Source organism: Hyperolius riggenbachi, chromosome 1 (genome assembly GCF_040937935.1).
Source record: "Hyperolius riggenbachi isolate aHypRig1 chromosome 1, aHypRig1.pri, whole genome shotgun sequence".
Classification (NCBI taxonomy): Eukaryota; Metazoa; Chordata; class Amphibia; order Anura; family Hyperoliidae; genus Hyperolius; species Hyperolius riggenbachi.
The window spans coordinates 512,193,656-512,211,724 of NC_090646.1; the positions used below are offsets into that span (position 1 = coordinate 512,193,656).

General features: G+C 45.3%; 1 protein-coding gene across 1 annotated transcript; it reads left to right on the forward strand.

Moving 5' to 3' along the window:
- The first annotated feature begins 5,827 nt into the window (after positions 1 to 5,827).
- UBC (ubiquitin C) lies at positions 5,828 to 13,409 on the forward strand. The gene is made up of 2 exons (XM_068243851.1): positions 5,828 to 5,945; positions 11,491 to 13,409. The coding sequence occupies exon 2, from the start codon at positions 11,494 to 11,496 to the stop codon at positions 13,321 to 13,323; it is 1,830 nt and encodes a 609-aa protein (XP_068099952.1). The 5' UTR covers positions 5,828 to 5,945; positions 11,491 to 11,493; the 3' UTR covers positions 13,324 to 13,409.
- The last annotated feature ends 4,660 nt before the right edge of the window (positions 13,410 to 18,069 follow it).

Below are 18,069 nucleotides of genomic sequence, written 5' to 3' on the forward strand. Positions count from 1 at the left end.
TTTAACCCTAAAGCGATTAGTTCTGAGGGGTGCTATTGCAGTACTTGCCGATGGTGATCAGTGTGATCACTATCCGCAGCACTAGCTTACACTCCATGCGTCCCCACTCACTCCCTGCTTCTTTCCTGCAGCCAGTAGGGCTAACAGAACATAGGCTGCTCTGATCCTCTTGCAGGCCCCGCTGCACCAGAACATGTTAACGCAGGCGTCTCACCATCCTCACCCACTGCCACTGGTGGACTCGGAGGCTGGGAAATGCTGCTGGCTGTGATGCTGGTGGCCCCATCCACAGCAGTCTTTGTGGAGAAGGCAAGGGTGCTCCTCCTCATCTGTGGAGAGTTAGAAGAGAGGAGGAACTTCTATATACACACACCGGGAGTTGAGAGAGCACATGTGTTATAGCAAGAGTTCCACTGCCCAGTCAGCCCCTGCTTGCAGATGTGTTTGTCTAGCAGTTGAGATGCGAAGTCAGGAGGGGAGTGTGTGGTAGAGGCTAAATCAATAAAGAAACTGGGGGGAAGGGGGGGTTTATTATTTATGTAGCGCCAACATCTTCCACAGCACTGTACAGAGTATATTCTCTTGTCACTAAAGGCAGCCGACTTGGTGGGCGATCAACCAGATTTGATTATTTTAATTGAATCGGATGATAATCGTTGCCGCCAAGGGCATTTCTGACCGACAATGCGACCAATTTTAGGATGAAATTGCTCGCAGAAGTCGATCGTGCATGCTGCAGTGGTGGGTCAACTTGCTGAATTGGGTGCGCGGCAGTAACGGTGTGCAATTTCTGGACGATCAACGAACGGGACAAAACCCCCGGCGCTGTCCCCCTAATGTTAAATGTTCCCCCAGCACCCAGTGCAAGTTGTACATTACTTGTCCGTGGCCTCCGCTGCTTCCGGGATTCTTCCGTTCTGCATACACGCACGCCCCATGTGGTTGCCTAGTAAAGGTGCGTGTGTCTGACGTCACACGGGTGTCCTTACAAGGCAACCATGTGGGACACGCGTGTATGCAGAACAGAGGAATCCCGGAAGCAGCGGAGGCTGCAGACAGGTAATGTACAACTTGCACTGGGCACCGGAGGGACATTTAACATTGGGGACAGCATCGGGGCAGTGGATGCAGCGTCAAGGCCGGTTCCATATTGATTTCAGCATGAAATCGATTGGGAATCGGCCTGCGGTGTATGGGCCGCTGATAAATCTCTCTTCGATCAGAGAGAGATTTGTCTCTTGGTCAAATCTGCCCATCATCGCTAGATGTATGGCTACCTTTACTGTGCCTCAGAGGAGCTCGCTATCTGATCCCTACCATAGTCATATGACAATTTAAAGGGAAGACAATGAACTTACCTGTAAGTTGTTGGGGTGCCCTGGATGGGATTTGAACCAGGGACCCAGCACTGCAAGATGAGAATACTGACCACTATGCCACCATGTTGCACAATTGCCCTTTGGTCAATGCCACTGTAAGAAACTAAACTAATTGGTATTTCAGTGCTGTTCTTCCATAAGCTAGCCAGAACAGCTGGCTCCCTCCTCGAGCCAGTACAATATCTCAAGTGGCCATGTACCTGTGCATGAATCATTGTTCCTCTACACAGGTGCACACAACTATGCATCTATACTATAACTACAGTCCTGAGGACTGAATGGTAATCTGTGACAAAGGGAACAGGAATTGGAGGATGATGCCACAGGGGTTCCCAGCGCTGGATTGCCTCTGCTGAGGAGGATGGGAGAAATCTCTTCACCTGAGCAGACCGCAATTGTGCTTGCGTGGCCTGGGCGATTGCAATTGGTGGGGCCGTGCTCTCGCACAGAAGATGCCGTCTTGACGAGGTCGGCATCAGCAACAGAGGGGGTCCCGGGACACTGGAGCTGCTGTGTAGGACAGATAGGCTGCCAGGGGCTGGAGGAAGAAACAGGTAAGTACATCTTGGTTTTTTCAACTCGCACCTGTTCTTTAAAGTTCTGTGGACTGTTTAAATCAGTGGTCCTCAAACTAAGGCCTGCGGGCCGGATGTTACATAGTTATTTTGGTTGAAAAAAGACATACGTCCATCGAGTTCAACCAGTATAAAGTACAACACCAGCCTGCTCCCTCACATATCCCTGTTGATCCAGAGGAAGGCGAAAAAACCCTTACAAGGCATGGTCCAATTAGCCCCTAAAGGGAAAAATTCCTTCCCGACTCCAGATGGCAATCAGATAAAATCCCTGGATCAACATCATTGACCCCCTGAGGCTTTTTTACTGGCCCCCCACTCACAAAATGTATTACTTATAGATGTGGTCACCTACATCTTTAAATATTGGTGGTCCGCATATAGATTAGAAGTGCTGGCACCACCCATCCACATGGAAGCCAGAAAACAGTCATTTGCTGGTTTCCATTGGTACATATGTTTGGAAACAAGCACCACTACAATATTAAGTAAATAATTAGGTCTGGGTGTGCTATAAGCTATAGAAAATGGCAAACCTCTCAAAAGAAAAAGACTAGCCTGTCAAGCACCACACCATGCCAAAGTATATGAATAGATGAAGGGTATATCTTTATTGAAACATCACAGGATTAAAAACATATAAAAACAAAACCATGGGTCTGGGGTCCCAAATTGTAATAAATAGTAGGTAAATGCACCGGCACTGATTAAGCAATACAAAATAATAGCACAGTGCATATGGAGATTATATAAGATCACAAAAACTCTCACCAGTGCCAGACTATGTAAATTGAACAACAGCAATGATTCTACGTTCCAAAATATTATATATATAAAGAGTAGCGTACAGTGCAAAAAATGCAATGTGGTAATATATTTTACAAGCAATTGAACAAAACAAAATGACACGTGCAACGGTGAAAAAACATTCAAATAAATATATACAAATAAATATATACTTGTGCAAACACGCAATGCAATGATGTAGTCCTGTGAAAATAACAAGAGATTGACCAAGAATAAATGCGCCAAAGTGGCGTAGTGGAACACAAAAAGTGCAGAGGAACAGTGAGATACTCACAAATGAATGGCACAAGAGAGTAAAACTGGGACCCCTAGACGTCGAGGACGCCTGGTTTCCAATCAAATTCCACATCAGTGACACTGCTGTCCAATTGGACTGCAGGTTGTCACCTGGGTATGCTTCACTGTCTGGCCCGCACAGACTTCTACAATCTACATCATTTTATGTATACTCCGGCCCCCAGCGGTCCGAAGTATGTTGACCCGGCCCTCAACCCAAAAGGTTTGGGGACCCCCAGTTTAAATAAACAAAAAACGCCACTTATCTGGGGCTTCTATCGGCCCCTTGCAGCTGAAATGTCCCGCGCCGTCCTCCTCCGATCCTCTGTTCCCTGCCGCTGGTCCAGGACTAATCAGCCATCTGATTATACTGCGGCTGCCCGAGTGCTCATTCCCGTGCTTCATCGGGAGAAAGCTTTGTACTGCGCCTGCGCAGTAAGCTCCCGATGACGTGTGCAAGCATTATTCCTCTTGTTAGATGAATATTACAACGGGACCAGCGGCGGGAAACGGAGTATCGGAGGAGGACGGCACGGGACATATCAGCTGCAGGGGGCCGATAGAAGCCTCAGGTAAGTGGCAGTTTTTGTTTAAACAATCCACAGAACCCCTTTAAAGGCCACTTTAAGATGCCCATATATCAGGAGATTTTATGGGCTGATCAACCTTCCAATTTGATAATATAGTATCAAATCGGAGGAAAATTGGTACAGCAACATTATTTGCATGATCAATGTTTTGATTTTTGTCCGAGATTGGTCAAAAAGATCAATTGGACATGCTTAAAAATCTTGGTCCAAGTGTTCTACTGGATGCGACAACTGAAGTACCCCTGCCCGGTGCCCCCCCAAGTGTAAAGTGTCCCACCATGCATGTCCCATTTGACACCAGGCATGCAAGCGATGGCAGAAGAGGCCAGAAATCATGCTGGATAACAGATTACATTTTAGGGCCATTTCCACTGGTGCGGAAACCGGGCCGAATCCGCAGAGTTTCCCCGCAGGCAAATCGCGCAGGGAAACTGCCATAGGAAACAATGGCAATTGCTTACCTTAGTGATTCGCCTGACACTGCCATCAGTTTCTGTGCGGGAGGCTGCGAATCCCATAGCCGTGCATGGCACGGCTTCTGGGATTTGTCAGCGTTCCGATGACCAGGAAGTGCAACCGCACGTCCCGCAGCTGCGTGTGGTGGCTAGTGGCAACGGGCCCTTAGGGAGCATGGGGGTGTTTGGTGGGGGTGTAACAATGTTACGACTGACATTTTTAGACTTGGAGACTGCTCGGTAGGCACGGAAACTAGGCCAATTTATGATAGATTTCATGTTGAAATCCTTTGGAAATCAGTCTGCGATACATGGGCAGGCCACGGATATGGCTCGGATACAATCAAAGAGAGATCAGACTTGTGGTCAATCTGCCCAGAAATCAACTGAATTAAAGGCACTTTAAAGAAAACCTGAACTGAAAATAAAAGTCAAAATAAACATACACAAGTCATACTTACCTCCTGTGTAGTCTACTCCTCAATCTATTTTTCCTCTCCTGCCTCCTGTTTGTCCACTGTGATCAAGAGAATTCTCCGTCCTCCATTTTGAAAATGGCTATTACCCTATAACAGCTTCCTGGTCAGCACACTGTTAAACTGTAACATCGCCCACTTCAGCCATAGGGAAACATGCACACATCAGTTCTCCTCTCAGCTGTAACTGACAGCAACTGATACATAACTGACAGCAACTGATATATTTCAGTTCTGACAAAATGTTGTCAGAACTGGAAGGGATCATTGTCAGAAGAAAATGGCGAGCTTCTGAGAGGAACTGATGGCAAGGTAACTATGTAATGTTCATTTGAAGTTACCTCATGTGTTTATTTTAAATAATTTTACTCAGTACAGGTTCTCTTTAAAGAAAACCTGAACTGAAAATTAAAAGTCAAAATAAACATGCACAAGTCATGCTTACCTCCCGTGTAGTCTACTTCTCAATCTTTCTCCTTTCCTGCATCCTGCTTGTCCACTGTGATCAATGAAATTCTCTGTCCTCCATTTTGAAAATGGCCATTACTCCATAACAGCTTTCTGGTCAGCACACGGTTAAACTAACCCACTTGAGCCATGGGGAAACATGGACACATCAGGTCTCCTCTCAGCTATAACTGATAGCGACTGATATATAACTGACAGTCAGCAACTGATATATTTCAGTTCTGACAAAATGTTGTCAGAATTGGAAGGGATTGTCAGAAGAAAATGGTGAGCTTCCGAGAGGAACTGGTGGCAAGGTAATGTAATGTTCATTTTAAGTTACCTGGTGTTTATTTTAAATAATTTTACTCAGTACAGGTTCCCTTTAACACCACCTTCACATCTCTAGTAATAACTGTACATGTAGAAGGCAAAAAAGTAGTTTATACACTTTTTTTGCGATGGGTAGTGACCCTGCAGTCAGTTCATGTGACACGAGCCACCTATTCCTGCACTGTTCGTGAGGCCAGGACTTTTCTATAGCAACAGCAGCCCAACGCTCACATTCCAGCACTTTCCATCAGCTGGGCTTGGGGGAGTGGGGAGGGTCGTTAAAATCAAGATCCAGCTGCACGCTCCGTAATACCTAACGTATCACTGCGCCATCTCTCTCACGTCTCCATAACCACGAATATTTGGTAAGTAACTGTATTTTGCAACAGTAGAAAGTGTGGCTGCCGCTGGCGGTTCGCGCACTGTGGCGCTACGTGAGATCCCGGCGGGTCTACGCGATACGTCGGCTTTTGTTATCCTAACGTAAAATAGTTCCTGCAGAGGAAGGTTACAGTGTGGGACATATAAATAAGCTGATCCCGCCGCTTCTGACGCAGATTCTTTGTGGCTGTGTACTTGGAGGTGTACGCTACGTGAATTGATAGCAGTAAGTATGGCCTGCGGTGTGGGGAATGTAGTGATTGATATTAGTAACTGTATTATGTTTCTATGTTAGTGGAGAGCGGGGTGCCGGGCTGGGTAGCGCTATGTACGGTATGTAATTTCAGTGGGCTGTATAGAGTCCGGTGGGCTGTATGGAGGCCATCGGTCTCATTTTGGAAATTACTTAGTAATACAGAGTAACTGGTTGGATTGTGTATTAATAGCTTCTGTGGCTGCGGGTGGTTACATTGCCGCCATATTTCTAGGCGCAGCACAATAGAGGGAGGGCGGGGAAGCCGCAATGGCTGACTGCAGGCGGTCAGTTCTGCCTCTAGATAGCAATCTGTGCAGTACTCTGCCCATGGGGTGTTATCTGCTGTATGTATGGCTGGTATACATCCAGGCTGACCCAAATTATGGGCTTCTCCTTAAAGGGCCCATACTCTCAGCTGATTTTCTGGCTGACCGATTGATTGTTTGCAAATCGGTTGGCCAATCGACCGATCGATGGCTGATTTTGATGGATTTCCATCGAGCTGGCAGGATGGAAAATTTAGGTCGATCTGATGAGATTGCTTATCAGTTTGCATTGGCCTTAATGGAAATCTGATGGCAAAAAGATGCCATCAGATAGAATTCCAATAGATTTCAAACTGAAATCTATTGGAATTTTATCCTGGTAAAAAATGTTCTAAAAACGCATCAGATAGATCATCAGATGCATTTCTTATCTATCTGCTGCCAATCTGACGAGTGTATGGGTACCTTTAGACTTGAGCCAGCTGCTTATCTTACAGCTGACGAATCAGAATTATTAGTAATGGTTGAATTCTATACTGAAAGACTAGGATGACTCGGGGTATGTGAGGGTACTGCATTCCTTTTGTGGTGGGTTGCAATGTCTGAGTGTTTCCCCTGCTCCCTTTCCTGTTCCAAAGCTTCCTGTAGTAAATACTGATTTTTGTCTCCCCCCCCCCCCTTCCTTAACCTCCTGGGTGATACAATATCGTACGTACAGTGTTCTCCCCAGGCTCTTTTAGCTGGGTGCTCCACTCGGCTAGTTTTGGTTAGCACCCGGCTGTCATTGGCCAACCACCTCCTATTCTGTATGCAGAGTTGCACACAAAAGAACCGGCCCTGCATGCTCACCCGGCTACTTTTCAATGCCACCTGGCTGGAAAAAAATTCTGGGGAGAACACTGATGTAGCTAGCCTAGCGCTAGCTACATGATAGCCGCTGTGCAGCGGCATCCCCCACCCCATCAGAAATCCTGTTCAGAATGGGATTTCCTGTTTGGCTTCCCCTGTCGCCATGGTGATGAACGGGATGACTTCATCCATGTCATGGTGTCGGAGGGAGTCCTGATCCACCCCTTAGCGCTGCCTGGCGGTGATTGGCCAGGCTGTGCACGGGGGGCCTCTAATGCAGCTAGCTGCGTGTAACAGAAAGAATATGCAAATCGGCACACTGGGGCCTGAGAAATCCTCTGTGGTGGCTTACCCCGAGGTCAGCTCGGGATTATCGCCCAGGAGGTTAATGCCATTCTCTATTATGAATTGCCCTTGTGGCTAGATTTATATACTATAGGATTTTGTTACAATAAACTGTCAGGTCCCAGCATATGTCTGTATAAATATACAATGGGCTCTATTCACAAAACCATGTGCGGTAACTCTTTTTTGGGTGAAAAATTACCTCCAGTGATAATTCACTAAAAATAGTGAAAAAAGTGAGTATTCACTAAAAATGTACCAAGTGTGATAAATGTTTGATAAAAGTGCGGTAAAACAGGTGATAAAACTGTCAGTAATATGTACGGAAATAAAGCTTGTTTGACCACTGTAGGGCAGCCCATATGCTTGCCACCCATTATACAGAGACGACCCAGGAAAGCCAGTCACATTTAAAGTGGGACCTCAACTCTTGCACAGGACAGAAGGAAAACCTATAGAAATGCACCCTGTATGTATATAATTTAGCCTGTCTAATTCCCCCTCATCTGTGAATAATCACAACTATAATTTGAGCTCTCAGCTGTGCCAGCTGGCTGCCTCAGCAGAGCAGCTAATGTGTAAACACAGGATGTTAACCCTATGTCTGCTTCCATGAAAGCAGGAAGTACATACACTGGAAATTGTTTGCTGGATTTGTATCAGCTGTAACAAAGAAATGTTTTTCTTTAAAGGTAATTATGCTGTTGCTTATCTTTTAGAGCAGAGATGAATTTCCTCCTCGGCATCTATTAAATCATCTAAAAGACTGTACTAGGTCTGAAAGTGCGCCTTGAGATTAGACACACTCGTCTTTTCTGCCTTCTATGTAAAACTGACATAAACTCGAGCAAAAAAAAGCTCAAAAGGCTCCATCCTGAAGGCCAAAAACAGAGGTGATAATTATCACCTACCATTTGTAGGTGATAAAAACATCCTTAATTAACACCAACTTTTCAATTGAGAATCTCAAATTGGAGATAAATTTGAGGTAATTACCACACTTTTACCTCACTTTTACCGCATGAGGTAAAAAAAAATTGTGAATTTGAAAATGGAGATATTTTGGTCGGTGTTTATCACTACCTAATTTAACTCATGCGGTAACTCATTGAGAATAGAGCCCAATGTATGACCAATTCTGATAGTAAACTACTTCAGTTGTGACTGTACACACACTGACTATATGGGGGGGGGGGGGGATCTTAACTACCCCCACAAAATATGACCTCCCTGAAAATAAGCCCTAGCACATATTTTGAAGGTAAAATTAATGACGGTCTTGTTTTTGGGGAAACACTAACTAAAGATTGGTGGGTCACCAGATGGTTATTCTCTGGAAGCTAAGGCCACCAGTACTAGATTGATGCTGAACTGTTCAGTGCCTTTTTCTCCTCCAGTGAGATGGTATACTAGCGTGCATGTAAATGGTGTAGCTTGGATTTGGGACAATCTAAAATGCACTTTCAAGGTGGCATACACTTATAGATTTGCAGCAGATTCAACTGTCAGATGCCTGTTAAGTTGAATCTGACAGGAATCTGTGTGCCACACACTAGAAACAGATTTCAGAATGAAATCTATTGGAAATCAATCTAAATGCATTATTGGACCATTAGATCCAATGCAACTCTATAGGTCATCAATCTGCTGCCAGCAGGAGATTGACCTAGATTTTCCATCCTGTCAGATCGATCAAATCAATCGAAATAGTCTGCAAATCGTTCGATATGGGAATTTGAAAGACTCCATTTCTACCAAATCGATCGATGGCTGAAATCGACTATTGTTTGGCCCCCTTTAACCACCCTGGCGTTCTGATTAAATCGCCAGGGTGGCTGCGGGAGGGTTTTTTTTTAAATAAAAAAAAACTATTTCATGCAGCCAACTGAAAGTTGGCTGCATGAAAGCCCACTAGGGGGCGCTCCGGAGGCGATCTTCCGATCGCCTCCGGCGCCCAGAATAAACAAGGAAGGCCGCAATGAGCGGCCTTCCTTGTTTTGCTTACATCGTCGCCATAGCGACGAGCGGAGTGACGTCAGCCGACGTCCTGACGTCAGCCGCCTCCGATCCAGCCCTTAGCGCTGGCCGGAACTTTTTGTTCCGGCTACGCTGGGCTCAGGCGGCTGGGGGGACCCTCTTTCGCCGCTACTCGCGGCGGATCGCCGCAGAGCGGCGGCGATCAGGCAGCACACGCGGCTGGCAAAGTGCCGGCTGCGTGTGCTGCTTTTTATTTCATCAAAATCGGCCCAGCAGGGCCTGAGCGGCAGCCTCTGGCGGTGTTGGACGAGCTGAGCTCGTCCAGACCGCTCAGCAGGTTAAGGTGGCCATACACTGGTCGATTTGCCATCAGATTCGACCAAAAGATAGATCCCTCTCTGATTGAATCTGATCAGAGAGGGCTCGTATGGCCACCTTTACTGCAAACAGATTGTGATCAGTTTCGATCACAATCTGTGGAGGAGCTGCCGCCCCCCTGAATACATTACCTGTTCCGCCGGCGCGAGTCCCCTGGTCCACCGCTGTCTTCTCCGCCTGGTCCCAGCATCTTTTCCGCATCGGCTCCCGGCTGGCATCCACGTATAACTTTGTCACTCCAGTGACAGCAGAAGTTCAAATAGAGCGCCCTCTTTGTACTTCCACTGTCACTGCAGTGACACAGGAAGTTATGCCGGATGCGGAAGCTGATGCGGAGAAGATGCCGGGACCAGGTGGAGAAGACAGCGGTGGACCAGGGGATATCGACGCACTCCCGACCCGTCGGCGACGGAGAAAAATCTTCCGCACGGATGGATCGACTGGAGCGATGGAGTTTGGACGGAAATCCATCGTTTAGCGGTGTGCGCGGCGAATTCACGGCCGTTTCGATTACTGATCGAAACAGCTGTATTTCGGCGGGAAAATCGTTAGGTGTATGGGCCCCTTTACCCAAGTATACAATTCAACTTGGGCTATTCCAGTCCAGTTCTAGCCTCTGGCTAAGTCATGCTGCTAAAAATAATCTTAACACACTACCCCTGATTGCAAACCTTATGTATTGCCCCACTTGCTGTTTCCTACCTTTCATCCAGATTGAAACATTGCAGGGGCACAGGGTTCCCTTGCTTTTAGTTCTTGTATGGTGAATAACAATGTACAGAATGTTTAAATAGTTGTATAAATTATCCTATGCAATAGCTGAAAGAAGCAGTGATTGAGATGCATCTGTGTATAAATGTACGGTACTTGCCATAAAGAGTAGTTGACAGAAGGATAAATTGGCGTCTGATCATGTGACTGTGCACCTCAAAACTAGGGATTATCAATGAGATGCAAAAATGTTGTATTTAAATTTAATGTAAGCATTATGCAGCTTTAACTTGGGCCACTATAAATTATCAGGTAATTCTGATTGGCCCAAATTCAACCTGCATGAAATTTGAATGCATGAAGAAATTAGCATTAAAGGGCCACCTTCCTTTTAGTCTGAAATGTAAAATACTTGGTGTTGCAATTATATAGATTTTCAACTAAAATGCAAACTCTTACTAATCCAGTACTTGCTGCATAAAGCGAGTGCTTCTCACCAATCTATGTTGTGCAGGGATGGTTAAAAAGCACATAATCCAGGTTTGCATGTAAATTTCATGCAGCTTGGAATTTAGCTATAGAAACTCTGCAGCTCTTTGAAATTACATGCAACTTTAAATCAGGGCTGTGGAGTCGGTACAAAAATCTTCCGACTCCTCAGTTTATGAAATCACGACTCAACTCCGGGTAACCAAAATGACTCAGACTCCTTAGTCTAATATTTAACAGGGCTGTGGATTTTGTACAAAAATCACCCGACTCCGACTCTTCCGTTTTTGAAACCACAACTCCGACTCCGGGTGCCCAAAATTGCCCCGACCTCCGACTCAAACTCTGACTCCACAGCCCTGCTTTAAATGCAGACAAATTTCATCTCATTGACAATCTCTGCTAGTGTAGTATCCATTACAGAATAACTATTTGGCAGGTGACTAAAGTTATCATCCATCCTTTGCTGTTCAATGTAGTTACTTTGTTCTTCTCTCTAGACCATGCAGATATTTGTGAAGACTCTCACTGGGAAGACTATCACTCTTGAAGTTGAACCAAGTGACACCATTGAAAATGTCAAGGCCAAAATCCAGGACAAAGAAGGTATCCCACCTGACCAACAGAGATTGATCTTTGCTGGAAAACAGTTAGAAGATGGCCGCACCCTCTCTGATTACAACATTCAGAAAGAGTCTACTTTGCACTTGGTTCTTCGTCTTAGAGGTGGCATGCAAATATTTGTGAAAACCCTGACTGGGAAAACTATAACATTGGAGGTGGAGCCAAGTGATACAATTGAGAATGTCAAGGCCAAAATCCAAGACAAAGAAGGAATTCCCCCAGACCAACAGAGGCTGATCTTTGCTGGTAAACAACTTGAAGATGGACGCACACTGTCTGACTACAACATCCAGAAAGAGTCCACGCTCCATCTAGTGTTGCGTCTGAGAGGTGGGATGCAGATCTTTGTCAAAACCCTCACTGGCAAAACAATTACTCTGGAAGTTGAGCCAAGTGACACAATTGAGAATGTGAAAGCCAAAATCCAAGACAAAGAAGGAATTCCTCCAGACCAGCAGAGATTGATATTTGCTGGTAAGCAGCTTGAAGATGGCCGCACCCTATCTGATTACAATATTCAGAAAGAGTCAACCCTACATCTAGTCCTCCGTCTGAGGGGTGGAATGCAAATCTTTGTGAAGACCTTGACAGGGAAAACTATCACTTTGGAGGTTGAACCAAGTGACACAATTGAAAATGTAAAGGCTAAAATCCAGGATAAAGAAGGCATTCCCCCAGACCAGCAGAGGTTGATATTTGCAGGTAAACAACTTGAAGATGGCCGTACACTGTCTGACTACAATATCCAGAAAGAATCTACTCTGCATTTGGTTTTGCGCCTTAGAGGTGGTATGCAGATTTTTGTGAAGACCTTGACAGGAAAAACCATAACCCTTGAGGTTGAGCCAAGTGACACAATTGAGAATGTAAAGGCCAAAATCCAAGACAAAGAAGGTATTCCCCCAGACCAACAGAGGCTGATCTTTGCTGGTAAACAACTTGAAGATGGACGCACACTGTCTGACTACAATATCCAGAAAGAGTCCACGCTCCATCTAGTGTTGCGTCTGAGAGGTGGCATGCAGATCTTTGTCAAAACCCTCACTGGCAAAACCATTACTCTAGAAGTTGAGCCAAGTGATACAATTGAGAATGTGAAAGCCAAAATCCAAGACAAAGAAGGAATTCCCCCAGATCAGCAGAGATTGATTTTTGCAGGTAAGCAGCTTGAAGATGGCCGCACGCTCTCAGATTATAACATCCAAAAAGAATCCACTTTGCACCTTGTTCTCCGACTGAGAGGTGGTATGCAAATCTTCGTAAAGACCCTCACTGGCAAAACTATCACTTTAGAAGTTGAACCGAGTGACACAATTGAGAACGTAAAGGCTAAAATTCAGGACAAGGAAGGTATTCCACCAGATCAGCAAAGGTTGATTTTTGCTGGAAAACAGCTTGAAGATGGCCGCACCCTCTCAGACTACAACATCCAAAAAGAGTCGACACTCCATCTTGTCCTGCGACTGAGAGGTGGGATGCAGATATTTGTGAAGACCTTAACTGGTAAAACCATTACTCTGGAAGTGGAGCCTAGTGATACTATCGAAAATGTGAAGGCCAAGATTCAAGATAAGGAAGGCATTCCTCCTGATCAGCAGAGGCTTATCTTTGCAGGAAAGCAGCTGGAAGATGGCCGTACTCTGTCTGATTATAACATTCAGAAGGAATCTACTCTGCATCTTGTGTTGCGCTTAAGGGGTGGCTTGTAAGAAGTGACCCAGCAAATCTGCTGTGCTTAGCAGTTTAGCTTATGCTTCTGTTGCACTTTCAATAAAGTAATTGCATTCCAAAAGAATCTGTGTGCAGGTTTTATTTTTGTACCAGATGTAAGCTTTAAAAAAAAACCTTTGTTTCAGCAGGGCAAGCCTTAAAGGACAACTGAAGTGAGAGGGATATGGAGGCTGCCACATTTCTTTTCTTTTAGCAATACTAGTTGCCTGGCTATCCTGTTGAACCTCTGCCTCTAATACTTTAAAGTTACAAGAGGGTCTTAACCAGCCGGGCGGTATGGACGAGCTCAGCTCGTCCATCACTGCCGGAAGCTGCCGCTCAGGCCCTGCTGGGCCGATTTTCATCAAATAAAGAGCAGCACACGCAGCCGGCACTTTGCCAGCCGCGTGTGCTGCCCGATCGCCGCCGCTCGCGAGCAGCGGCGAAAGGGGGTCCCCCCAGCCGCCTGAGCCCAGCGTAGCCGGAACAAAAAGTTCTGGCCAGCGCTAAGGGCTGGATCGGAGTCGGATGACGTCACTCCGCTCGTCGCTATGGCGACGATGTAAGCAAAACAAGGAAGGCCGCTCATTGCGGCCTTCCTTGTTTGTTCTGGGCGCCGGAGGCGATCGGAAGAACGCCTCGAGCGCCCTCTAGTGGGCTTTCATGCAGCCAACTTTCAGTTGGCTGCATGAAATAGTTTTTTTTTTTTTTTTTTATTTAAAAAAACCCTCCCGCAGCCGCCCTGGCGATCTTAATAGAACGCCAGGCTGGTTAAAGGGAACCTTTAACTGAGGGATATGGGTGTTTCTTTTTAAACAATACCAGTTTATTGGCAGTCCTGCTGATCTCTTTGGCTGCAGTTGTCATTAAATCACACCTGATCAAATCTGCAGCCAATCCAGTCTGATTTTCAGAGCACCTGATCTGCATGCATGTTGAGGGGCTAAAATTATTAGATGCAGGATCAGCAGGAGAGTTGGGCAACTGGTATTTTAAAAGAAAAATCCATATCCTTCTCAGTTTAGGTTCCCTTTAAGAACAAGCATGCAACAAATAAGGTGTTTCTGACCAGATTAGCTGCATGCTTGTTTCTTGTGTGATTCAATCACTACTGCAATCAAATAGTGCAGCAGGGCTGCCAGGTAACTTGTATTGCTTAAAAGGAAATACATTTGGTAACCCTCTCACTACAGTTGACATTTAAACCTTTCTGTTTGAGTAGGACAGCTGAAGCGGATTTGTAGTCTGTTACTCTGGGTTATGTTCATGCTGCACAACATGGGTGTAACTGCTGACTTACTCAGCCGACTGAGATCTGACGCTCTATACAAATTCCGATGTTTTCCAAAAAGTGCAGTCTCTGCATAATACAATGCAGATTATTTTTTATTGTATTTATAAAGCACCAACATATTACACAGCGCTGGACAATAAATATATACATCAATACAAGGTTGACAGACATAACAAGGTTATACAACATAGAACAGTTTATACAAGGCAAACGGTATAAAATACATTATCATGCGATATGGGCTGGTGAGGTAGGCCCAGTAAAAGTACAGGCTGCCATGCGCCCCCCCCCACCCTGTCCTCAAGGCCCACCAACAGTGCATGTTTTGTAGAAATCCAGAGGTAATCAGCTCTGCTGAGACACTAACTACCCCACCTGTGAATGTTTGTTGGGGAACTCTGCTGTAGACTACACTAGGGAAGGGAGGACCCTGCCAGAGACTTACAATCTAAGGGGGTATGAACAAGCTTTTCAGTTCATCACCTGAGCCCTTCAGCTACTATGCTAAACTACTGTTACTGTTGCCTCAATCAGGTGACTGGCTTTACAGCAATTACCTAATCTATATTAAGTATACTGTACAATATAGCATTTTATAGTAGCATCTTAGTAGTTGACAGTTTCTATAACTAAAGATAGTTGTAATTGTGCAGTGTGGACACATTGCGGCCAGTTGACGGGGCCAATTCACACTACAAGAGCTTCTCAAAATAGCTAGTGCTTAAAGAGGACCTCCAGGGAAAATAATGTAATAAAAAAAGTGCTTCATTTTTACAGTTATGTATAAATGATTTAGTCAGTTTGCACATTGTAAAATATTTTAAATCCCTGATTTATATTCTGACATTACATGGTGACATTTTTACTGCTGGCAAGTGATGTAGCTGCTGCTTGCTGTTTTGGCAGTTGGAAACAGCCGTAAGGCCCGGTGCACACCAAAAACCGATAGATCTGCAAAATGCTAGCAGATTTTGAAATGCTTTTTTCTGTAGAGTTTCAGCTAGCATTTTGTGGTTTTGTGAAGTTTTTGGTGTAGTTGATTTCATGTATTGTTACAGTAAAGCTGTTACTGAACAGCTACTTTAACAAACGCCTGCAAAACCGCTCTGAAGTGCCGTATTTCGGAGTAGTTTGCGTTTTTCCTATACTTAACATTGGAGGCAAAAAACGCCTCCGCAATCTAAAATTTGCAGCAGCCCGGGAGTATGCGTTTCTGCAAAACGCCTCCTGCTCTGGTGTGCACCAGCCCATTGAAATACATTACCCAAGCGTTTCCACATCCGCAAGCGGATCGCAAAACGCAGCCGAACCGCTCTGGTGTGCACTAGGCCTAAAAAGCTGTTTCCCACAATGTAACAGGGTTCACAGACAGGAAACTGCCAGAAGTACCTTGGTACTAAGCTTCTTGTAGGAGGGGTTTCACCACATCAGCCATACAGCGTCCCCTGATCTGTTTGTGAAAAGGAATCGCTTTCTCATGTAAAAGGGATATCAGCTACTGATTGGGATAAAGTTCAATTCTTGGTCGGAGTTTCTCTTTAAAAAGCTCTTGTAGTGTCAATCATCCCATAAACTGGTTAGCAAGCAGCAACTGACTTATTAAACAGCTGATCTGCTAGGAATCCTATTTACTAAAAGGTGCCATAAACTGGTCAATTGCCACCAAATCAGCCAAGCGATAGATCCCTCTCTGATCGAATCTGATCAGAGAGGGATCTATTGGCTGTCCATACACTGCTCACAGACTTTGAATCTATTTCAGCATGCAATCCCTTCACAACCTGTAGAGCTGCTGCCTGCTTTTGTGCTGCCTTGGCCAGCAGCAATGATACTACATGTTTGCTGGCATAAATTCCCGGGTCTTTGCAGTTTTTTTTTTTGTTTTGTTTTTTCCCGGGTGACCTTCACTGTCTCCTCCACTTCCTGCTTTTTCCTGTGAGAAGGTGAAGTTCACAGTAAAGGGCCCTCTGTTAAAACTTCACCACCTCACATAATGGGACAGCAAAGACCTGGGAATTGATGCCTCCCCCACCTACCTGAGCCTGACTCGGGGTTCCTGCCAAGGAGGTGAAAGTATTTTAGTCTTTGAACATACACTAACCTTATAGTACAAAATATAGCATAAACAGAGCATTGATACTGGTAATGTGTACATGGAAAGCTTAAAGAGACTCTGAAGCGAGACTAAATATCTCTTCAGAGCTCATAGTTAGCAGGGGCATGTGTGCCCCTGCTAAAACGCCGCTATTGAGCGGCTAAACAGGGGTCCCTTACCCCTCCCCCCCCCCCCGAAATCCCTTCCGTGCAGCCGGTGATCTCTTCCGGATTGAGGCAGGGCTAACCGCCGCAGCCCTGCCCCACGCGTGTCTAAGTCAGCGCATATCTCCACCTCTCCCCTACCCCTCTCAGTCCCAGTCTTCTTTCGCTGAGAGGCGGCGATGTGCCGCTGATAGACGCGACTAGAGGCAGGGCTGCAGCAGTAAGCCCTGCCTCTAGGAGCAGCAAAATCTACAACCAATTTGGTGGTTTTTGTGGGGGAGGGGGGTTTGGGGGTGAAGGGACCCCCGTTTAGCCGCAGGACAGCGGCGTTTTAGCAGGGGCACACGTGCCCCTGCTAACTATAAGCTCTGAAGCGAGAATTATTCTCGCTTCAGTGTCTCTTTAATAGAAAGACCCCTCAAACTTGAGCCTCTGTGGCAGACTTCTTTTATCATTGGTCTTGTAACCTCAAACACTGCCAACTGTCTGGGTCACTGAGCAGAATATTAACAAATCTTGAGCCCAATATCTAAGGACATACAGCTAGTTTTAACCTGTCACCCAGTGTTAGATGGGTGAGAGGGATCTGAGTGGCTCATTGGAGTGTACCCAATCTACAGTTGTAGAAGAGATGAGGGGGATTTGAGAAGCAGCAGACCTGGATGAAGTCAAGAAGGATTCAGGTAATTAATGTTCTAGCTGAATTGGTCTCCATATCAATTTTTCATGGGTGGCATTGAGAATGCTACTTAGAAGAAATTGCATCGTGTGCACCCAGCATAATGCTGGGTACATGCGATTTAATTTACCAGCTGGTTGATGGGAAGTTGTATCATGTGCACTTGTCCAAAGTGCTCTCTATTGATAACTGGAAATTGTTCCTATTAACTGGGACCAGATTGGACATATTGGAAATGATCATCCTATTCCTGTCAATTGGATGGGACATTCCATTGTGTACTAAGGATAAGAATATAAGCAAAGATTGGATGGGAAGGTAGGTGTTGGATACCTTTACAATCACCAGTCAGCACTGTTGAAAACCTCTACCTGGAGACTATGGTTTATACAGTATTTCTTATTGTAATCAACAATTACAGAGTTTTAATGAGTACTAGCACATGCATAGCAATACAAAGACTTAAAAATAAAGCACTTCAAAAACAATTGAGGTGAGCAGATACAGAATACA